At 38.7% G+C, this 25311-nt stretch overlaps 1 protein-coding gene across 1 annotated transcript in view; it reads left to right on the plus strand.

Moving 5' to 3' along the window:
- Nucleotides 1–208: 208 nt before the first annotated feature.
- The window catches only part of LOC123515014, a 46076-nt gene continuing 20973 nt past the window's right edge, over nucleotides 209–25311 (plus strand). Inside the window, exons 1-2 of the mRNA XM_045273366.1 lie at nucleotides 209–298; nucleotides 21507–21796. Coding sequence (XP_045129301.1) covers nucleotides 21722–21796 — 75 coding nt within the window. The 5' untranslated portion in view covers nucleotides 209–298; nucleotides 21507–21721. The remainder of the gene's footprint in view (nucleotides 299–21506; nucleotides 21797–25311) is intronic.

Consider the following 25311-nt stretch of genomic DNA (forward strand, 5'->3'; position numbering starts at 1 on the left):
GCCGCGCGGCTCATCTTCCGCTCCGTAAGTTCATGTTTTATGGACCAATTCAATTATTTACTCATATTTTAGTAGCTAATATTTCATGAATTACCGATGAAAATATCTTATAAAATATAAACGAACAAATGTTGGTTAAATGGCCTTTCTTATTTATTCAACACTGCTGCTTCTGTCATCCAGCTCGTGATCAGCCTGGTGGTGCTGACTGACGCGTTAGTCGGAGTCGCTGACTGGTGGTGGCTGGAAAGCTGGATGTTAGGTCGCCTTCGCTTCTTTCGATGACATTTCCACCAAGGTAAGTCTCTTAAAGTGTGTTAGTATAGCGATGTTGTAAAGGCCTGAACGCCATAATGCAATGAAGTATGGAGAGGTGGTGGTAAGGCAGCGATTGAGAACGGAGCAGTGTGGTGGCGGTGGTAAACACTCACAAGTTACGAGGCAGGTAATATCAACTATGGTATACAGTCAGCTCTGTATTTGATGAAGCAGCCTTCTCGCCCTATACTTAATGAAACAGCTGCCCTACTCTTACTTGTACCAAGAGCGACATGCCAACTGAAGGGATTTTAAACACGTATAGGATCAAAGGCATCTTACCGCTAGCCTCTCTCTCTCTCTCTCTCTCTCTGGCAATTGAGATTTCTTGAAAATAAAGACTAGAAACACAGTTATCTGCGATTATTTTGTTAAGACTAATGACAGGACAGTCTCTTTTATCTAATGTTTCCCTGACTCTCCAGTAATTACTTATTTATCCGTAAAACCAAGGCAATTAATGCTGTCCTCTCACCACTACTGCCCTCTCCGTGCTCCAATCACCAAGCTACATGTGTGTGTGTATGTTAATCTGGGTGGAAGACGCATCCCTTGTAAACTGTGAGGTCGCTGTCGCCGCCAGTAACCCGTGCCGTTTGTTTACAGTGAGCTGAGTGTGAGTGAGGCGTTATCGGCGCTGGCAGGGCAGGTCAGTGAGAGAGGCAGTAAGAATAGTGAAGACGAAGATAGTGATTATATTGATGGTAGAGAAGAGAGTAGTGTGTTTGTAGCCTCTCAGTAATCAGAGGTTAACTATCTATATATTGTTGAAGGCACAAAGCGGTGTGTGGGTGTGTGTGCCTGCTGGTGTCACAGGTCAGCCCCCCTGGGAAAGTCTAGTGCCAAACGTAAGTAGTGTATTGGTGTAACTCATTATTTCACGGTGGCACCATGTCATAACCTCCAGGACAATATATCAGTGAACCTGCTGATACTTTAAAATCCCAATAATTTGAGTCTTCCAATACGTCAACAAACTGATCCCCTGAGCCGCTGCCTATCTTTCTGCCATTATCTGCCTCACTTCTCACCGTCTACAGGCCACACAGGTCACAAAGTACTGCCATAGGCCTAATCTTTCATACCTATTGCTGAAATATATCCGTGATATCTTAGTTTGTCTGTCATGAAGGCCAAGTGAGGGTAAGTGGATGGGAATGTGACGTCATCACCGACTCCCGCCAAAATGCTTACCTGTCCTGCCTTGTCGGTTTAAAATTTTAACTCGCGGTACTATTTATGATTTTTTTTTTTCCAGATGAATATGAAGTCTTAATAGTTTCGAGAAATCGTGTGTGATTGTTTAAGTGTTTTGAGCTTCTGGCAAATTAAATACGGGGAGTTTAATAGTAATTTATAGCCACGTTAAAATTGGTATATATATATATATATATATATATATATATATATATATATATATATATATATATATATATATATATAAATTCTTCATTTCACAGAGCAATTAGTTTTTTTTTTTTTTGTAAGAGTAGATGGAAAAAAAAAATTGTGTTTTGCGTTCCTATAGATTATAATGTGAGGGATTTAGAATCGTTTTTAAGCATGTCAGAGTTCTAACACTTTCTTTAAGTAGTGTTTTGAAATATTTCTAATATGTACTGCTTAACACGACAATAGTTTTATATTCGAAAAATTTGTTTTAGTTAATACCAAATCAGAATTTATAAAGCATTCGTGTCTGGCTGCCGTTTTGTGAATTCGCATTTTCAAAGTTGCTTACGTAAGTGTGTAAAGACGTAAATATAACTGGACCGGCTGGCTGGACCCAGACCGACACCTCCCTCCACCTCGCTCCCGCCCGGCGTGTGTTTTTTTTTTATTCGCCACGGACGTCTACTGGTCACCCAGCCAGCCTTACCCCTACGGAAAGAGCTGAAAGCTCATACTGACCTTCTGGTAGGACTGAGACCACATCACACACCACATACACCGGGAAAGCGAGGTCACAAGCCCGTGAGTTACACCTTGTACCTAGTTACTGCTAACTGAACAGGGGCTATACATTAAGAATCATGCAATTTGGTTTAACGCTCCCAGGACTCGAATCAGGGCCTTCTCGGTTGTGAGCCGAGCGTGCTAACCACTACACTACACACAGTGTAATTCACTGTTTGATCTGCTGCAGTCTCTGACGAGACAGCCAGACGTTACCCTACGGAAGGAGCTCAGAGCTCATTATTTCCGATCTTCGGATAGGCACACAACACACACCGGGACAACAAGGTCACAACTCCTCGATTTACATCCCGTACCTACTCACTGCTAGGTGAACAGGGGCTACACGTGAAAGGAGACACACCCAAATATCTCCACCCGGCCGGGGAATCGAACCCCGGTCCTCTGGCTTGAAGCCAGCGCTCTAACCACTGAGCTACCGGGCCGTGTGTGTGTGTGTGTGTGTGTAATTCACTGTTTGATCTGCTGCAGTCTCTGACGAGACAGCCAGACGTTATCCTACGGAATGTGTGTGTGTGTGTGTGTGTGTGTGTGTGTGAGTGAGTGAGTGAGTGACTACGTGTGTGTGTTTGTGTTTGGGTGTTTGTATGTACGTGTACGTGTATTACCTGTACGTGTGCCTGTACGGTCTGAGGACAGCACCCAAACATTTTTGTACTCAATTACCTGCAAAAGCTGATATTCCGACATTTACAATTTAGTTTGACGGAAGCAGTGATGTTAACTTTTCTAGCCCACATTGTCGTACCGAGCCACCAGAATTATCGTATTTTGCCTAATATTATCGTACATCCAAAGGAAAAATAATATACACACATCAGAACTGCATTATACACTGTATTGAACATCTCATTAATTTTCATTCATTTTCATATGCAAATGACATACTACACATACAAAGGTTACACAAAGGTGTGTGTGTGTGTGTGTATATATATATATATATATATATATATATATATATATATATATATATATATATATATATATATATATATATATATATATATATATATATATATATATATATATATATATATATATATATATATATATATATATATATATATATATATATATATATATATATATATATATATATATATATATATATATATATATATATATATATATATATATATATATATATATATATATATATATATATATATATATATATATAATGAAAACTGTATATTGATAAAAGCTTACGTTAGTCCAGTAGCTACAATGTAGTCCTGTGGCACTTTGTATGTGCTCTCAGTTTTATTGCTGAATATTGTTAATTCGACCCTGCTCTACATTTTTAGCTTGGGTAGACATCGTCAAAATCCGGCATAACCCCTACAGACGCCATTTTCCAAAATGGCCGCCAAAAATATTATTTCATCCATAACTTCGTACGCAGTTGGGGTAAAATGATCAGACTTGGTGCTAAATGTAGGTTTTCATGGGCGAGGATTACGATGGAATAGGTGCCAGCAAGATATAATGAAGCCATTTTCCAAAATGGCCGCCAAAACTGTTTTAGATGTTGCAAAATGACCATCTCACATAACTCGAATATATTTGCCACTGAGATGTCAGATTTTATTCTGAATATATGTTCTTAGGCTAAAGAAACTTGATGGCATTGGTGCCTTGTATGTAGTTTTGTTACACAGCTTTTCCCAAAATTGAAAATCACAAGCTTGCATTTCAAGTCAAGGTAAGATAAAAATAAATGTGACACTCAGGGTGACGATATTGTTTTTTTTTTTATGGAAGAATAACTGACTTTGGCCATAAAGTTTGTTAAAACACAAAACTGATTATAATTAGAAGTAGATTATTTTTTGACAAATACACAAGGTGGCAGTATGGTGTTCAGCTTAATGACGTCACTAGGCCACTATTCTGTTACAGCAGAGATCGTTGGAAGTCGACATGCACTTGTCTTCTTCTTTGGCTTTTCGTATTTGCTGGTAAAACTAGCAAAGTATGCTCGTTCTACTGGTATTTGATTGCATGTTTATTGTATTTCAAGACAAGACTAGAATTTTATTTCTATGCTTTGTGTGAGAAATATTCCAAGCTACAATGTTCGGTTTCTCTTAATCGCTCTTGACTGTAGCTTCTAAAGGTTGAGTTTGCAGTGCTCTACACGTGTTTATTTGCTTGCTCATTCGATACAGTGGTAGCAGTGTGTTGACAGACCGGTTGCTCAGAGGCTATTAAATGCCCTTGACCATGGTGGTGTGAGGTTTCAGGAGTTCAGGGCAGAGAGGCTAGTCAGGAAAGAGAAGAAAATCTTTGAGCCAATCTCCAAGACCAATCTCCCAAAATTCTCAGCAGAAGCGAAAGTCACAACAGTTGTTTCCTCCAAGATAGCTACACAAAAGGCATCCTTTGAAGGCCAGAGGCAGATGCAGATTGCTTTGTCTAGAGGAATGTCTGTTCAGGATGTCCTGAAACATGACCTCACGCCCGACTGTCCGCTGTTCGATGCAGATACTACCAGCAAACCAGTGAAACAAGTGCTGATAAGAGAACTTCAGAAATTGCTTGATTTCGATGCTTGCAAACCAAGAATTGAACAGTGTGCAATGTCAACTTCTGTCATTGTGGACTTTATGGCTCGCATCCGAATGCTGCCTTTGATAAAATTCCAGACGTTCAAGCAGGCAGTTTCTACAGTGTTCATCTCTGCATCAAAGATGTGTGACAAGTCGCAGTTGCATGTTGTATTTGACAGCTACCCTGAACAGTCTGTGAAGGAACTTGAAAGGCAAAGGCGCAGCACAAATGTGGCAGCCATTGAGGTTGCGAGCATAACTGAGGATACTCTATCCCCAAGCAATTGGACAAGTTCTGGGCTTCAAGCTCAAACAAAGTAAAACTTCAACACTTTGCACGTCAAGTGGCACCCAAACTGGACATCCCAGTGGACGTTGTTCTCAGTGGCATGGTGTTGCCAGATCAGTGTCTAGAACCACTGCAAGTCCAAGGAACACAATACTTCCAGAACTACACAATGAGCTGGAGGAAGCAGATCTCAGACTGGTACCACACATGATGTGGGCCGTGACCCAGGGCACTGAGAGGTTGTCATACTCTCCAATGACACTGATGTTGTGTGCCTCGCACTTCGGTTTTCCACACTATGCAACATAATGGTCTAAAGGAACTCTGGATAAGTTTTGGCACTGGAGAAAAAAGATGCTTTCTGCCATTACATGATGCAGCTCAAAAAATGGGTCCATTGCTGTGCAAAGTCTTGTTGAAAGCACACATTGTGACTGGCGATGATGTCACTAGCAAGATAGGGACAAAAGCTGCAGCTCTTCGAGCAGAGCCAGAGAAGCATCTCATTGAGTTCGGAGAGAGTGGCATGCTATCCGATGAGGATATCCATGCGGTGAAACTTACCTCCTGAAGGTGTGGAGCCCCAGCACCAAAGCAACATCATTCGATGAGCTTAGATTCATTGAATTCAAACGAAAAGTTTCCATATCATGCTTGGCTCCTACATCCAGTGCTGTTAGGGTCATATTCTGAGAGCTTTCTGGAGAATCCGGACCTGTCTAGTGATCCTAGACCAGCCACCAGTCATACCGAGCCACATCATTTTGGTTGGCAACTTGATGAGAGTGGTACTTTGCTGCCAACAAAATTTCTCCATCCAGTTCCGGAGAAAATGCTCACACTGTGTGGCTGCCAAGCATGTGCCACGTCAAGGTGCAAGTGCAAGAATGAAAGTATGTCCTGCTGCGTGTTTTGTAAGTGTGATGCTCGATGTCAAAACCAGACCTCTTCAATGTAATCACGTGAACACTGCATTTGAATTTGATTTTGTGTGAATCTTGATTCTACTACTGTCCTTCACCTTGTAGCTATTGTTAAAAGTGATGTTCTGCTGGTCTGTGTCATCGTACACATGTTTGACTGATGATTAAAACATGCTTCACATGTTAATATTTGCAACTATCTTTACAATGTATCTTGTATTGCATATTGTTTATTGTTACACGGACACTAAAGTTAACCAATGATATGCCTGTCTGTGTCATGTTTCATTAGTGTTTGATTGACAAATTAAAATTCGTGTGCAGTATTCCATGCTTGTTCCATGTTCCATGATTGTTGTTGCCTACAGACATTGATTAACTGCTGTTTTGTTGCTCTATGTCATATTGTGGTTCATGTTTCATTTATTGATATATTGATTCTTAAATTGGCTGATTGACTGCTCTATTGATTGATTGATTGATTGATTGGGAAGTTTAGCCCTATAAGTCAAATGCTTGGTACTAGTGAAGCTTCTGAAGCTTCATTGATGAGTAAGCGTGAATACATTACATATTAGAATAAATGTTTTCTACTTGAATTTGAATTTGTACACCAATATGCTCTTCCTGTCATTTGGTTTTGGCCATTTTGGCAAATAAAAGGTACAATAGAACGTAATGGCACCGATGCTATTGAATTCCTTGGTCCTAAAAACACATATTTAGAATAAAACTTTATTTATGCGACAAATATATCCGGAATTATGTGAGGTGATCATTTTGCAACATCCAAAACAGTTTTGGCGGCCATTTTGGAAAATGGCTTCATTATATCTTGCTGGCACCTATTCCATCGTAATCCTCGCCCATGAAAACCTACATTTAGCACCAAGTCTGATCATTTTACCCCAACTGCGTACGAAGTTATGGATGAAATAATATTTTTGGCGGCCATTTTGGAAAATGGCGTCTGTAGGGGTTATGCCGGATTTTGACGATGTCTACCCAAGCTAAAAATGTAGATCAGGGTCGAATTAACAATATTCAGCAATAAAACTGAGAGCACATACAAAGTGCCACAGGACTACATTGTGGCTTCAGGACTACGTACAGTGTCAATGTGCATGTATCTCCAAGGGGTCAACGTATCAGTCAACCGTCAGTCCATCACTCTCCGCAACACAACCTACACTGGAAAACCGTTATTATTTATTTCATTATTTATTGTTGCCCATTATTGCCACATAATGAGAATGTTTTGTTTTTTCATACCTTTATACGTCAAATAGAACATATGATAAGAGAAGAAAAACTCGCCTTTTACCATACTAACACTAAGAGTCACACTAATAAGATCATTTTGTCACTTGACACTGACTGTGACTGACAGCGGCTCTCCTTTTTCCTTCCCTCCCCAGTCCCCAGCCCCTCTCTCGCTCTGAAATGTTGACATCGATATTTTTTTCTTTAAACAATTATTCCAGTACCTTATTACAAATATATATATAAAAAAAAAAATACTTTGCCACTCAATTATTGTATATTGGTGTACGATTCTTACCTATGTATCGTACATCGTACAAACAGCCATATTATCGTACAAATACGATAATTGTCGTACAATTAACATCACTGGACGGAAGATACTGAGAAGAATGTCTTGCTGCAAACTCTTCATCTTGGTTTGCGTGGTGGCCGCCTTCGGGGGCGGCAAGGAGACAGACGTGCAGCACGTCTCCCTCATGGAGGTGTACGGTGCCCTCGTGGAGGGGGGCACTGGGATCGTGGGGATGGGTTCCGAGGGGGAACCCATCACTTTGATGGATTATATAATGCTGGATAATACGACTATTGATATTGATGACACGGACTTTAGCTCACACAAAATCCTTAGTGATGAAATTGCATCTATTCTTGAAACAAAGGAACCGGAGAATACAACTTCGGTAAAAGACATTGATAGCAAAAATGAAGCAGTTCCAGAAACTAAGGAAGAACAGAACATAACATTAGAGAAAGCAATTGATATGAACGGTGATATGAACGGAACCATTGTAGAAAGGAAACACCAAGAGCATAAAACTGAGGAGAATAAAGCTGATGATAGAAACGGAACCCTTCTAGAAACGAAACACCAAGAGCATAAAACTGAGGAGAATAGAGCTGATGATAGAAACGGGACCATTGTTGAAGCTAAACACCAAGAGAATAAAACTGAGGAGAATAAAGCTGATGATAGAAACGGGACCATTGTTGAAGCTAAACAGCAAGACAACAAAACTGTGGAGAAAAAAGTTGATGACAAGAACGGAATAATTGTTACAGCTAATCAGCAAGACAACAGAACTGTGGAAGAAGCAGTTATTGATAAAAACGTAACCATTGTAGAAACGAAACAACAAGAAGACAAAACTGTGGATAATCCCACTAGTGATAAGAAAAGAACCATTGTGGAAACGAAACAAGAAGAGAATAAAACTGTGGAAAATGAAGTTGGTAAGAACGGAACCATTGTCCAAACGAAACACCAAGAGAATAAAACTGTGGAGAAAAATGATGATAAGAACGAAACTATAGTGGAAACGAAACAGCAACAGAACAAAACTGGAAAATCCCTCTTGTGATCAAAATAGAACCATTGTAGAAACGAAACAAGAGGAGAATAAAACTGTGGGAAATGAAGTTGATAAGATCGGAACCATTGTTGAAGCTAAACACCAAGAGAGTAAAACTGTGGAGGAAAATATTGATAAGAACGAAACCGTTGTGGAAACGAAACACCAAGAGGATAAAACTGTGGAAAACCCCACTGGTGATAACAACGGAGGAGATATTGAGGTTAGCAAAAAGGAAGATTACAAGACCTTGATGCTAGGGATGAATAAAACAATTAGTAAAGAGATAGAAAACAAAACATTTGAAAAGGCCGTTGTCAAAAACAACGAAACCGTTGTTGAAACCATCGACCAAGAAAACGAAACTGTAGGAAGACCCATTTGTGATAAAAACAGGACAGAAGTTTGTAAAGACGAAAAGAACAAGACGTTGGATAAAATGGTTGAGAACAAAGGAAAAGATTTGGAAACTATAGAACAGGAGACCAAAGCGTTGCCACCAGTCCCAGGTGCTAAAAACGAAACTTTTGAGGGAACTAAAGAGCAGGAAAACAAAACGATATTTTGGAGAAACGAAACGGATGCGGAAACTAAAGAATCACATGAGGAAATTGCCTTGCCGCCAATCCCAGGTGCTCTAAACGAAACTTTCGAGGGAACTAAAGAGCAGGAAAACAAAACGATATTTTCTCAAGAAACGAAACGGATGCGGAAACTGTAGAACCACGAGAGGAAATTGCCTTGCCACCAATCCCAGGTGCTAAAAACGAAACTTTTGAGGGAACTGAAGAGCAGGAAAACAACACGATATTTTCAAGGAACGAAACGGATGCGGAAACTATAGAACCACGAGAGGAAATTTTACCACGAGCGAACATAACTCGCGAGAGCGAAACAGAAACTGACGGAAACGAAAGCGAAATTCTACGGAACAAATCAATGAATCTAGAGACCACGATAGCGGAAATTGAAACGACCACGATAGCGATTGAGGAAAAAACGGAAAGTATTCAGAAATTAAATGAAGATCTCAGTAAACAAACAACACTTCTGCAGAACAGAACAGAAAATCTTGAGAAAAAATCGAATAATATGAAAAACAAAATACTAGAAGTGGAAAACAAAACGATGCGATTAGAAAAGGAATCAGATGCGATGTTAATGGAGAGTGTCGTAATGGGGCGAACGATGCTGCGTGTGGAGACAGAAACCAATGAGATTCAAAACAAAGCTGTGGGTTTGAAGGAGATGATCGAGAGTCTCCAGAACAAGACAGGAGACCTGCAGGAAGGAACTCAGAGTCTGCAGGCCAAGATTAAAGCTCTACAGAACAAGATGGCGGATTTAGAGAACATGATGGAAAAAATTTTGAACATGGCAATAGAAATTGAAGACCAAACATTAGGTCTGGAAAAAGAAACACTGGATCTGCAGAATAAGACAGTCCAATTGGAAGACAAGGTGACTGGTATTTATAATTGGACTCACCAGATGCAGAAGCGAACGTCGCAGCTGGAGAAGAAGACTACTGGACTGCGGAGCAAGACAGTAGGCTTGCAAAACAAGGCATCAGGCCTTAAGAAGAAAGCTTTGCCTGCAGATGATATGTTGTCTGCGAGGAGAAACAGTAGATGTGTTAGACAACAACGCCGCCAAACAAAACAACCCAACTACTCCTGTGGAAGGACAAACTGCTATAGTACAAGGTATGACTCAAGAAAGTACGAACTGTAACCGAAAGGGCAATCCACAGTGGCGCTGCTGAGGCAGACAGATGGCAGAAGCCGAGGAGATGTGAACGAAGGCTCCTCGTCCCTGTCATGGAAAGGAAGGATCGTTTCTTTACCTTACCTTTCCGAACTGAGTGACTTTTTCTCTATGACTTTCTAATAATGCAGTATTGTAATTTTTAGTCGAAACAAAACGTGTGCTTTCCTTTCTGCCTTTATTGATACATGAATTACTCTCTATTCATCTTATAAACCAGACTTTAGTTCTGTGCCATCATTCATTGAACAGATGATGTAGTGTGTGTGTGTGTTCCTCCTGTCTTTCATTGTACAAATGGTTATGAGAGAGAGAGAGAGAGAGAGAGAGAGAGAGAGAGAGAGAGAAACAAAACCACATTTTCTCAAGTTGTCTTTATGCTACCCCCCAAAAAATACACACACACACACACACACACACACTCCACGCTCCATGGAGAGCGGACATGCCTTCTTGCTCAGTGTCGTCTAACTAACACTCCACATGCTAAAAGATGTGCTTGGAGTTAGAACCATCACGAGTACAAAAGGGCAACCAGAGCGAGTGAACGAGTGTACAGAGTGAACGTAGCCTGGTGGCGTGTACATAAGAGTGATCGGGGGTGTTGGAACCTCCGCACTCCAAACGAGAGCGCAGAAACCACACAAAGGCCAGCCATAAACAGCTGCCTCCCACCACACACACAAACCTACCAGGCCTGGCCGCCAGTGCACACCACCACTCACCAACACGCTCCCAGGAAGAGTTAAATGAAATGGAGAAACCCGTAAGAAATGTTACCAAATTCAAAATACAGGCAACCCCCGTTTAACGAAGGGGTTACGTTCCTAAAAAACACTTCGTTAAGCGAAACTTCGTTAAGCGAACTGATTATAACAAGTTTAACACCTGATTTGAACTTCCATTGAGAGTAAACATAGCGAGAGTGCATCATAGTACAGTAAAAGGTTTAATGAAAGTAAAAATTATGAAGTTAAACATTTAGGTAGTTTAATTTAAGTCATTATAATGTACACTAATGTATGTATGTACGTAACTTTATAATGTTGATGATCTTAACTTTATGAAGGGAGGGAGAGTGAAACGGGAAATACACTAGCCGGCAACCTGTGGAATGTAAACAAAGTGCGCATCATGGTACTGCATACAAAACTTATGTACCACATTTCCACAAGGCTTTCCATTTTATCCATTGTAGAGTCACGAGTTCTGGTGGTTCTTTTAGCTTGCAAGGAAGATGAGGTCTCACTAGCCTTCTTAATAGAGTCTCTTGATTTGAAAATAGTAGACAGTAGATGGAGTCAAGCTATGGTGGGAAGCAATGTTATTAGTTTTCTTGCCTTTCTCTTGTCTGTGAATAATACCCAGCTTCACTTCGAGAGTAAGACACTTCCTGGTCTTCTTAGGAACGTTAGGCCACATTGCAGGGGGTTTTGGTGGTAAGTTGAACTAAGGAAGATGAGCTGCTGGTGACGCTGTTATGTTTTGACTGAGCAGTGAGTGGTGCGTGTGATCTTGATCTTGATCTTGATGCTACAGGTGTCTCAGGATGATACGGTAGGGCTTTCAAATTTGGAAAAAAAAATTACCTGGATAAAACTTCGTTAAAGCGAGTTTTGTGTTCGTTAAACGAGCAGATGGTAGTAAAATGAAACCTTCGTTATAGCTAAATTTCGTTGTGCGAACCTTCGTTAAACGGGGGTTGCCTGTATGCCGATGAGGCCCAGGGAGCAAAACCAAAAGTAGCCATTCAAAATATGAGTCCATCTTCAACAGGAGCAACAATGCAAGGTAGATTGGTAATGCTAGAAAAGAAATTTGAGGAGTTGGTGAAGGAATTAAAAGTTCAGAGGAGTGAGGAGGAGCAGGATAGAGAATTCCGCAAGGCTTTGAAGGAAAGAGTCAAGAGACTGGAGGAAAATGAAAAACGATTGGTGGATGAGAATGCACACTTGAGAGTGGAGGTTGAAAAATATAAGAGACGGTTGGAGGAGAAAATGGAGAAAGTTGTAAAGGAGAAAGATGACTTTAAGGAAATGATTAGTGAGCAAAGTGAGAGGTTTAAAAGGGAATGGGAACTGAAGAAAACACAATGGACTGAGTCGAGGGAAGCAGAGATGGTTGGATTACAAGAAATAATTAAAGAACAGTTGAATGAAGACAAAAAGGAAATGTCTAAGGAACTGGTTAATGTTATGAAGAATAAGGAAACATTGATAAGGGAAATAGCAGAAAAGAAGAAGAGTGTGTTAATATTTGGGATGAAAGAACAAAATATAACATATAAGCCTAAGAGAATTAAAGAAGAATTAAAAACGGTAAGAGATCTGTTCAAAAATCTAAATGATGATGAAAAAAGACCTACAAGAAGAAGTGGAAGAGATCCATAGACTGGGTCCGTATAAGGAGGGAGTAAGGAGACCGATTAAAGTAGTACTGAAGTCACAACAATCTGCAGAGGACATTTTATATAGAACATCAAAATTAAGAGAGGTAGAAGGTTGTAAAGAGGTGTACGTGAAAAATAGAAATGAGGAAGAGGAGAAGATATAAGGAATTGTTGGAAGAGGCGAGAAGGAAAAATGATGAACGGTCTGAAGAGGAAAAAGAAAAGTTTTTTTGGAGAGTTATAGGAGAGAAAGTCAGAAAGTGGTATGTGGAGAGAAGGAATGCAGAGGAACCCCTAGAGGGAGCAGTGGGTGGACCGTAATGTATACTAATATAGATGGGATACTGTCAAGTAGATTTTAATTTTTTTTTTTTAGATATGCCTGTAGGAAGAAGAGTGTATGGAAGCCTGTTCAGCTGATTAGTGAAATTTTATAGTGGTACTCATGAGATATCAAAAGCTCATCTTGAGTGTAAATAGAAGGGGTATCATGGTGACATGTAGGTAACTTTAAACCACTACAAATGGCAAAGTGTTATAAGGCTGTATGTGGTGGGATTCGAACGTGTAATGTATACTAATATAGATATACTGTCAAAGTAGATTAGAATTGCAAGACTATTGTGATGGTGGAGAAGCCTGATATAGTGTGCTTGACTGAGACAAAATTACATGAAGAAACAAAGGTAAATTTGGATATTAAATATAATATATGGAGAAAGGATAGAGAGGGTAAAGGTGGAGGAGGAGTTATGATTATGACGAAGAAGGAGATAAATGTGGATAAGGTTTGGTATGGGAAGAACAACGTAGAAGTGATAAGCATAAGGTTAAAAAGTGATGGAAAAGAATTAATAATCATGGTGACCTATGTACCTCCTAAAACAAATTCTTGGACATTAAGGGAATACGACAATATGATCAAAGATACTTTACAGAGTTTGGAAAGTGTATTAACTGGAAAAAGAAAGGTAATACTAGTAGGAGATTTTAATTGTAAACAAGTGGATTGGGAAAATCTAGTAAGTGGTGTTGGAGAGGAAGCATGGGGAGAGAGATTCTTTAACCTAATGATGGAAAATATGATGGAACAGAGGGTGAAGGAAAATACTAGATATAGAGGAGATGATGAACCGGCTAGACTGGATTTGGCATTAACACGAGAAGTGTACCTATATGGGGATATACAATACAAATGTCCATTGGGGAAGAGTGATCATGTGGTTATGGAAATGCAGATGGCAATAACACAGCGAAGGAGAGATGAGACATACAGGAGTGGTAGATTGAATTATAGAAAGATGGACACAGAAAATTTGAAAAATTATTTCAGAACATTAGATTGGGAGATGTTACAAATCAGAGAAGTGCAAAAAAATATGAGATTTTTATGAAATATTATAAAGAAGGAGTTATGAAATTTGTACCAAAGTATAAACCGAGAGAGGAAGGAAGAAAGGATTGGTTTAATGCAACTTGTGTTAAGGCTAAGGAAAAGAGATGTGGCTTGGAAAAGATGGAAAAGAGCAGGAATATACTAAATAAGGAGAATTATAGAGTGGCGAGAAATGAGTATGTGAGGGTAAGGAGGAGGAAGAAAGAAAATTTGAAAAAGATATTGTAGACAAGAGTAAGGAACATCCAAAATTGTTTTACAGGTTCATAAATGGTAAACTTAAAAGAGAGAGTCCATTGAAAGATTAAAAGGAGAGCAAGGGATAGTAGATGACCCTAAGAATATAGCGGAATTGCTAAATAATAGGTTTCAACAAGTATTTACTAAAGAAACAATGTTTGTAAAGCCTCAGAATGTACAAGGAAATGTGCACATGGATGACATTAAGATACCTAAAAGGAGTTATATAAAATGTTGGAGGAACTTAAAGATGATAAAGCGATGGGACCAGATGAAGTTTCAGGAAAATTATTGAAGGAATGTAGAGAAGAATTGATTGATCCATTATATGATATTATAAGGTGCTCATTAGAAACAGGGAAGTACCAGTAGAGTGGAAAAGAGCTGAAGTGGTGCCCATTTATAAGGGAGGCAGTAAGGAAGAGCCTCTTAACTATAGACCTGTGTCTCTAACAAGTGTGGTCGGTAAGATTTGTGAGAGGGTGATAAAGAAATATTGGATACGGTTCCTGGAGGATCATAAGTTATTATCGGATCATCAATTTGGCTTTAGGAAAGGGAGGTCATGTGTAACAAATCTACTGAGCTTTTATTCAAGAGTGGTTGACAAAATACAAGAGAGAGGGATGGATGGACTGTGTATATTTGGATTTAAAAAAGCTTTTGACAAGGTACCTCACATGAGACTGCTATGGAAATTAGAGATTTATGGAGGACTGAAAGGAAAAGTGTTAAAGTGGATGGAAAACTACTTGAGATGGAGGGAGATGAGAACGGTAATAAGGGATGCAAAGTCGGACTGGTTGGTGGTGGAGAGTGGAGTCCCACAAGGTTCAGTGCTGGCACCAATACTTTTCCTTGTATATATTAATGACATGCCAGAGGAGTAAACAGTTATATTAATTTGTTTGCGGATGATGCGAAGTTGTGTAGGTGTGTGAAGAGTGAAGAAGATTGTGAAATTTTACAGGCAGATCTGGATAAGATTTGGGAGTGGAGCAAGAGGTGGCAAATGGAATTTAATCTGAGCAAAAGTCATGTGATGGAGATGGGGAAGAGTGGAAGACGGCCAAGAGGGTCATATAAGATGGGTGAAGAAGTAGTGTTGAAAAAGATGGAAAAGGAAAAGGATTTGGGAGTGATAATACAAGACCATGGGCAGTTTGAGGCTCATATTGATAAGATGTTTGGAGAAACATATAATTTGATTAGAAATATTGGATTAGCCTTCCATTATATGGATAAAGATATGATGAAGAAATTAATTAGTACAGTAATTAGACCAAGATTGGAATATGCTGGGTCCCTTATAAAAAGAAGCATATAAGGAAGTTGGAGAGATTGCAGAGATGGCAACAAAAATGGTTCAGGAATTGGCAGAAATGACCTATGAGGAGAGATTAAAAGAAATGAATTTGCTTACCTTGGAACAAAGAAGAGAAAGAGGGGATTTAATACAGGTTTATAAACTGTTGAATGGACTGGATGAAGTGGATAATGAGCAAATGATGTTGAGAGAGGAAAACTTAAATAGAACTACGAGATCGCATAGTAAAAAGATAGCCAAGGGAATATGCTTGAAGGATGTGAAGAAATATAGTTTCCCACAAAGATGTGTGGAGGTGTGGAATGGTTTGAGTGAGGAGGTGGTGTCAGCAAGGAGTGTGCATAGTTTTAAAGGAAAGTTGGATGTGTGTAGATATGGAGACGGGGCCACACCAGTATGATACCCAGGCCCTGTAAAATTACAACTAGGTGAATACACACACACACACACACACACACACACACACACACACACACACACACACACACACACACACACACACACACACACACACACACACACACACACACACACACACACACACACACACACACACACATAGTACTTACATACCATCACCTGACCATCTTAGTAGTAGTAGTAGTAGTAGTAGTAGTAAATCCCCAATACACTTTAGTACTCTTTTAGCACAGCAGACCCCAAGAAACAGTGGAAATTCAATGTAATCTTTCCTTTATTTATTAAGGAATAGAACACACATCATTGGTTTTATTCTGAGCAACTCCCAAGCACCCTGAATGCCCTTGACACACAGCTGATACCATAGAGAACACAATGGAACACAAGGAACGAATGCTGTCTCTCTTGTTCTCCTCCCAGCACATAGAGAACATAAAAGAACACAAGAAGAATTAATGTTGTTGTGTTCTTTGCCAGTCTCACAAGGAACATGACAACACAGATACACAATGGAACACAAGGAAGGAACAAATGCTGTCTCTTGTTCTCCTCCCAGCTCATAGAGAACATAATAGAACACAGGAAGAATTAATGTTGTGTTCTTTGCCAAACTCACACAGATAGAACATAGATGAAGGACGAATACTCTGTCAGTCTCCAGTGTTCTCCGTTTAATTTTATAGGGAACACTAGAGAACACAGATGAAGAACAAAATCTGCTCTTTCTCACTCCGTCTCATTTTTTCTCACTATCAACTCCGTGTAAATTGAGTGTAGTGCTCTCTCTCTCTCTCTCTCTCTCTCTCTCTCTCTCTCTCTCTCTCTCTCTCTCTCTCTCTCTCTCTCTCTCCTTGAGCAGAAAATTAACTTTAATCACAACAAAATCAATAACAAATCACTTATTTTTTTATTTACTTTCTTCATCAACTAAGAAAAGTAAAGAAAACTTCTCTTCTACTTAAACAATCATGTTAAGGAAATTACTTAAGAGAACCGTTCACTTAACAGTCGTAGAAGTGAAAGTCTGGAAGCAGTTTTTTTTTTTTTTTTTTCCGAATTTTTTAATGTTTTATCTGGAATTACTTATAAGAGGATTTAAGTATGTGAGGGAAGATTAACTATAACATTACAATAAGTTAATTTCTTGTTACTTAAAGGAATGAAGGAAGTGTGGCATCAGTGTTATTCTTTTTCAACTTCAATATTTTGCTACTTACAGAATGAAGGGATTAAATACAGTACAACATCAAGATTCTTCTTTCCTCAACCTACATTTTCCTTCATAACAAAACATAACATTGAATTTATACTTTCTCCAAGCTAAAAATGCTAAATAACACCAAAATTTTTTTTTTTTTAACATAAAAACAAGAAATTAACATCAAATTTACTCTTTCTTGAACCTAAAAACAAAAGAATATCAAAATTTTTCTTTCTTCAACCTAAAATAAAAAAAAAATAAAAAAAAAATCAAAATTATTCTTTCTCAAGCGTGATTTTTTTTGCATTTAAAAGAACAAAGGGATTGAGAAGAGTACACCAATATTATTCCCTCCTGAAGCATCACCAGTGTTTACTTACAAGACACTGCTCGTATTTACTTAACTGCCCTGATTTAAGTAACACAAAAATACTAATACTTTTTAATACTTTTACTCTTTTCAATCAGATGGAACTAGTTTTGTGAGGACACTATTATTTATTTATCTTTGTATTTTGTTAGTCATTTTCATACTTTTTTCCTTTTATTTTCATTTCTTTTTTGCTGTCAGTGTCAAAACTATTGATTTATTTTATTTATTTATTATTTTTTTTATCTATTTATGTTTGCTATGAGTGACCAAAAGTGTCTTGGTGTTTTTCCTTTTAGTGGGTTTTTTCTATTTATTTGTCTCTATATTTTTGTTGAAAGTTCTTGTTTTCCTTCTTTAATTCTTCACACAATTGTTTTGTTACTAATTTGTCTATTTGTTTTTGACACGTAACTAAAACACGTCTATTTTTGCGTGTTCTTTTGTTCATTACTTAATTCTTTAGGCGAGTGGCCAAGATCTGTGTATATTTTTCACTTTACATTCTTACAAGTGACCAAACTAAGTGTCGGTCTTTACAACTCTTTCTTCTTAACTTTTTATCATTATATGACTGAAAAAAAGTGATGTTTACAAATCTATCATTTTTCTTTACTTTTCATTCTGAGAAGCGATCAAAATACCAAAATTAATGTCTTTTTTTTTCTTAGCTTTTCATTATGACAAGTAATTAAATTTGTCTTTTTACAAATGTCCTCTTTTTTCTTAACCTCTTCAGTACTGGGACATATTTTTACCATTAGTTTTGGGGTGTGATTAGACAATTTCATTAACATTAGGAGTATCTATGGAGATCAGAAGATTGATGGCCAGTCACCACTGTTTTAATTCCTACAAAAGTTTCTGAAGCTGTATAAAATCACCAAATAGTAACCAGAATGAATATGGTAATGCATCCTGATATTGAAGGGGTTAACTCTCCATTATTACAGCTCATCAAAACAAGTGTCCAGATTTATAAATGTTTTCCTTTTTTGGGACTTTCGTACACGAAACTTGTTTATTTTTTTTAAGCCATCAAATCAAAACCACATTTCACAAGTCTACCAATCCACACTTTTTTTTTTTTTTTTCTACTTTTAAACATTCTTATTTACAAGTGACCCCAACAAACCTTCAGTTTACAGGTTCCTTTTTTAATATACTTCCCATCTCTACAAATGAGTGACTATGAAAACAAGGGAATATATTTTGACAAGCAGCTGATCTAGACAATTTTTTTCCTTAGTTTGCTTTTACAAGCACCAAGAATAAGTCTTTTTCATACAAGACTAAAAAAATATCTGTTTACGTTTGTCTCAATCTTCAAAGTCTCGTCTCACTCATCTCACTAAACATCATTCTCACCCACCTGTCTTATGTCACTAATAACAGCCTCATCTCATTAAGCTCCTATTGTTACTCATCTCAGTCTCAGAAATCTCATCTCACCAAGCTCATTTCATATTCATATTGTAATTTGTCTTATCATCTTAGAATGCCCATCTTTTTAAGCTCATTTTTTCTCACTTCCTCATATCACAATCTTAAAACTTGTCTTTCTCTAAGTCTCTCTCTCTCTCTCTCTCTTTTTTTTTCTTTTTTCTTTTTTTTTTTTTTTTCTCTCTCTCTCTCTCTCTCTCTCTCTCTATACCATGTGGGCTTTTCACGAATTTATGGGCTAAAGGGGATACTTTTTAGGGTACCTCTATCTTAAAGCCCACCCGCTAGGAAACCGTTGCCCAGTGAGGAAGCCCAACCCACACTCAGACCGTGGACAGGATTTGAACCGTCGCTTGAGACCTCTAGGATCCCAAAGCACGCTTCTCTCTCTCTCTCTCTCTCTCTCTCTCTCTCTCTCTCTCTCTCTCTCTCTCTCTCTCTCTCTCTCTCTCTCTCTCTCTCTCTCTCTCTCTCTCTCTCTCTCTCTCTCTCTCTTTTTCTCTCTCTCTCTCTCTCTCTCTCTCTCTCTCTCTCTCTCTCTCTCTCTCCTCACTTCCTCATCTCAATATTAAGAATTTCACCTCACAGTATTAAGACTCATCTTACTAAACTCATTAATATTCTTCACTTAATTTGCCTCATGATCTAAAAATATTCATCTTTTATTCTCTTCTTCTCTCACTCCCTCATTTGACAATCTTAGGAGTGTCATCTTACTAAAACTCATGAAATATTCTTCTGTCCCTCTCTAATTTACATCTTGATCTTAAAATGACTTGGTAAAAATATTCAATCTATTACTCACTCATCACATTCATCCCTCATCTCTCAATCTCAGCAACTCTATCTGGCTAAATTGATGTGTTGTGTGTTGGTGTGTTGATGTGTTGTGTTCCTGAAGGCAGCTCCCTGTCATTGTGTGATAGAGAGAGGTGTCATGTGGCAGTGCTTGGCTAACTCTATACACATACACACTAATGCACAGACACTCACACTTCCACCGCGTAGTGTAGTGGTTAGCACGCTCGAGTCACACTCGAGAGGGTCCGGGTTCGAATCCCGGAGGCAGCGAGGCAAATTGGCAAGCCTCTTAATGTGTGGCCCCTGTTCACCTAGCAGTAAATAGGTACGGGATGTAACTGGAGGGGTTGTGGCCTCGCTGTCCCGGTGTGTGGAGTGTGTTGTGGTCTCAGTCCTACCCGAAGATCGGTCTATGAGCTCTGAGCTCGCTCCGTAATGGGGAAGATTGGCTGGGTGACCAGCAGGTGACCGAGGAGGTGAATTACACTTGGTAGGGAGTTAAGTAGTAAAAAGGCAAGATATTTTGTCCTGAAAGATAAGAGGAAAGGAGGTGCTTTGAGGGAAAAGGACGAAAGATTGTTGGTCTTTCCAAATAGTAAAGTAAGATGAGCTTGCCAAAATGTGAAGGAATCAACGCACTTATTACAAGGACAGCTCACGGTTTGCCTCAAGATCTGACAACCACGTATTCCCTGGGGCACCACTCAGACCCAGACCCAGGAGACACTTTAGAGTACACAGTGGTAGTAGTTGTAGTAGTAGTAGTAGTAGTAGGGTTAATAAAGTGATTATATCATTAGGAATATTTAGTAAGTGTATAGTAGTGTTTGTTGTTGTTATTTGTCAAACTTTGTGGTGATGTGAGTGTTAGAGAGAGAGAGAGAGAGAGAGAGAGAGTTTAGTGGTGGTGAATTAAGAAACACCACTTCTTCTTTGTCAAAAACCTATTTGTGTGAAACCAGTTGAAATGAATATACAGTGTCAATAATATGTATAAATATTATGTATACTAGATGTGTGTGCTTTAATCTCTCTCTCTCTCTCTCTCTCTCTCTCTCTCTCTCTCTCTCTCTCTCTCTCTCTCTCTCTCTCTCTCTCTCTCTCTCTCTCTCTCTCTCTCTCTCTCTCTCTCTCTCTCTCTCTCTCTCTCTCTCTCTCTCTCTCTCTCTCTCTCTCTCTCTCTCTCTCTCTCTCTCTCTCTCTCTCTCTCTCTCTCTCTCACTGAAAATACTAATACCAACACACACATTTTCTTCTTATAAGGCTGAAGACAATAGGGTGAAGACAGGCTGAGGACAACACAACCACACTGCTTTCTTCATAAGACTGAAGTATTGCAGACTGAAACACAGAGAGAGAGAGAGAGAGAGAGAGAGAGAGAGAGAGAGAGAGAGAGAGAGAGAGAGGGTGAATACAGACTGACAACAATCTAACCACACTGAAGACAAGATAAATACACTGTTTTTCATTACAAGGCTGAAGACAGACTGAAGATAGACTGAAGGAAGAGTAAAATAGTGAAGACAGGCTGGAACTAAGGACAGAAAGGTGAAGACAGACTAAAAACAGACTGAAGGAAGAAGAAAGACTAAGAGAAGACTGAAGCGAGTGAATACAGGCTAGAACTAGAGAAAAGACTGAAGACAAAGAGAAGATAGAGAGAGAAGACTGAAGATATAGTGAGGACAGGATGGCAGACTGCAGTGGTGATGGTGGTGATGTTTTGCAGTTTTGTGGTGTCCTGCCTCTTCTAACATTCTCTCAGGTAAGCTTGTGTGTGTGTATTCACCTAGTTGTAATTTTACAGGGCCTGGGTATCATACTCGTGTGGCCCCGTCTCCATATCTACACACATCCAACTTTCCTTTAAAACTATGCACACTCCTCGCTGACACCACCTCCTCACTCAAACTATTCCACACCTCCACACATCTCTGTGGAAAACTATATTTCTTCACATCCTTCAAGCATATTCCCTTGGCTATCTTTTTACTATGCGATCTCATAGTTCGATTTAAATTTTCTTCTCAACATCATTCGTTCATTATCCACTTCATCCAAACCATTCAACAGTTTATAAACCTGTATTAAATCTCCTCTTTCTCTTCTTTGTTCCAAGGTAAGAAAATTAATTTCTTTTAATCTCTCCTCATAGGTAATTTCTGCCAGTTCCGGAACCATTTTTGTTGCCATTCTCTGCAATCTCTCCAACTTCCTTATATGCTTCTTTTTATAAGGGGACCAAACCACTCCGGCATATTCCAATCTTGGTCTAATTACCGTACTAATTAATTTCTTCATCATATCTTTATCCATATAATGCTTGTATTTACCTATTTGTGTATTACAGGACCCGAGCTAAGCTCTCTGTGTCCTGTCTCCTTGTCTACTCCTGTCATATCTCTCTTTCATCTGATTGACACACACCGCGTCAACGACATCACTGCTCAGTTTATTCCACTTATCAATACTATGATGCGGGAAACTGTACTTTCTCATGTCATTTAAACAGATGTCTTTTATAAGTTTTTTTCCATGTCCTCGGAGATAATTACTTGTGGTCACCTTTATCAGTTCTCTGTCCAATATGTCAATCTTGTTCACCAATTTATACATAGTTATCATGTCACCCCTTGTTCTCTTTTCTAATGTGGTCAGCCCCAGCTCCTCAGTCTTTCCTCATAGTCTAACTCCTTGAATCCTGGTACCATCCTTGTTGCCAGCCTCTGTACCCTTTCCACCTTCTTCACATTTTTCTTCATATGCGGTGACCAGACACATGCTGCATATTCTAGCTGGGGTCTTATTAAGGTACATAATATCTTCTTCATCATTCCTTCATCTAGGTAGTGGAATGCAAGGCCAATATTTTGGAGCATATTATAAGTTTTCCGAAATATCTTGTTAATGTGTTTCTCCGGTGACAAAGTGTTTTGCACGTTACTCCTAAGTCTTTCTCCTCATTGGTCTCTTTAATTTTCTCATCACCCAGCCTGTAATCCCTGTTTGGTCTGTATCTACTTCTTCCCATTTTCATAACATGGGTCTTGTCTATATTAAATTCCATCTGCCACTCCTTACTCCACTCACATATTTTATCAAGATCTTCCTGTAACTTGTTACAATCTTCCACATTCTTTACTCTCCTCATAATTTTAGTATCGTCCTCGAAACATGTTCATGTAACTGTCAATTCCTACTGGCATATCATTAACATAAATCAAAAACATGATGGGACCAAGCACTGACCCTTGTGGAACTCCACTGGTTACCTTCTTCCACTCGGACTTCTTCCTCTCACCACTGTTCTCATTTCTCTTCCCATTAAGTAATTTTCCATCCATTTTGCTAGTTTATCATTTACTCCTCCAATCTTCTTTAGTTTCCACATCAGTCTATTGTGTGGTACTTTATCAAAGGCCTTTCTCAAGTCCAGGTAGATAGCATCCACCCATCCCTCTCTATGTTGTAGTATGTCAGTCACTCTTGAATAAAAACATAATAAATTGGATACACACGATCTTCCTTTTCTGAAACCAAACTGTCTTTCACTCAGAATGTTTTCACTTTCTAGATACTCACTCCACTTAGCTTTAATTACTTCTTCACATACCTTGCACAATATACTAGTCAACGATACTGGTCTATAATTTAGCGGTTCCATTCTACTACCATTCTTATATATAGGCACAATGTCAGCTCTTTTCCACTCTTTCGGGATTAATCCTGTTCGTATGGAGGTTTCCACAATATCAAATATGGGTTCAACAATTGATCCTTACATTCTTTAGCAACCTCCCAGATATGCCATCAGGCCCCATTGATTTATTAATATCCAGATTGCTTATAATTTTCCTTATATCTTCTTTAGTAACCATGATGTCGTGCATTTGCTTTATTTCCGTAGGCCTTCCTCCTGTAAAATGCTCCTCCTTTGTAAACACTTTGCAAAAGTTGTTGTTCAAAATTTCAGCTATATCTCTAGCATCTTCATATACTTCTTCCCCATTTTTTACCTTTTCTATTGCCTCCTTTTATTTAGTTTTCCATTTATGAATTTGTAAAACATTTTGGGTCACTATCACAGTTTTCCACCACCTCTGTTCATATTCCTTCTGTGCTGTTCTCCTTACTTCAACATATCTATTCCTTGCTGTTTTGTAGACTTCCCTTGATAATACATCACTGTTTTTCTTAAGTTTCTTCCATGCCTTTTCTTTGTTCTTTTTTGCTTCTTCACAATTTCTATTAAACCACTGTTTATTATTTAAAGTCCTCTTTCTGTGATATGGCACAAACTTTTTCACATCAGAGTTATATAAATCCATAAATTTATCATATTTCAATTGCATATCCACTTCCTGGTACACCACAGACCAGTCAATTTCATTAAAGAACTCTCTTATATGGTTGTAATTTGCCTTGACATAATTTAATTTTTCCTCCCTGTACTCCACACTCTTTTCCATGCTTAATTCCGTATCCAGCTCAAAGCTTAGGACATCATGGTCGCTTTTCCCCAAGGGACATTCACGTTTAATTTTCTCTTTTAGGGAGATGCCCCTGGTGAATACCAAATCCAACCTTGCTGCAACATCTTGTCCCCTGCACCTTGTTGGTGATCTCACCCACTGTGTCATCAAGTTATTTGTTGCTACCTTTAACAATTCCTCTGCCCACTCACCACCGTTCACCACTTTGTAGTCTTCCTTACAGTTAAAGTCCCCAACTATCATCACTCTATCCTTTCTGGTGAGTTCTTGTTTCATTCTGTCCAGAGTATTTCTCATCACCACTTGATACTGTTCATATTTCCAAGCACTGGTTCAGGGTGGTATGTATACTGTTATAATATTAATGTCCCTCTTGCCATCTGTTATAAGCATACTTATCACTTCCTCATTTCCCTTACTAAAGTTCACCTCCTTCACTATCAGATCTTCCTTAGTAAGAACCATTATACCACCACCTCCCTTATTCTTTCTATCATTTCTCCATACTTTGTAGTGTTTTCAACAAACCAATTTCTATCATTTCTCCATACTTTGTAGTGTTTTTCATCAAACCAATCTAGCTTTATTTCGGGCCTTAGCTTTGTTTCCACCACACACATTATGTCTGGTTCATTGTTTCTTAGGTAATCCATACATTCTAGCCTCTTAGACAGAAATTCATCCATATTCATGTATGTCACTTGAATTCCATTCCTGATCTCTTTCTTCCATGTTTCAGTCAGTGTACTGTCTATTCCGTCTGTTTTATCCACCACTTCTTCAGCCT

Source organism: Portunus trituberculatus, chromosome 5 (assembly GCF_017591435.1).
Source record: "Portunus trituberculatus isolate SZX2019 chromosome 5, ASM1759143v1, whole genome shotgun sequence".
Lineage (NCBI taxonomy): Eukaryota > Metazoa > Arthropoda > Malacostraca > Decapoda > Portunidae > Portunus > Portunus trituberculatus.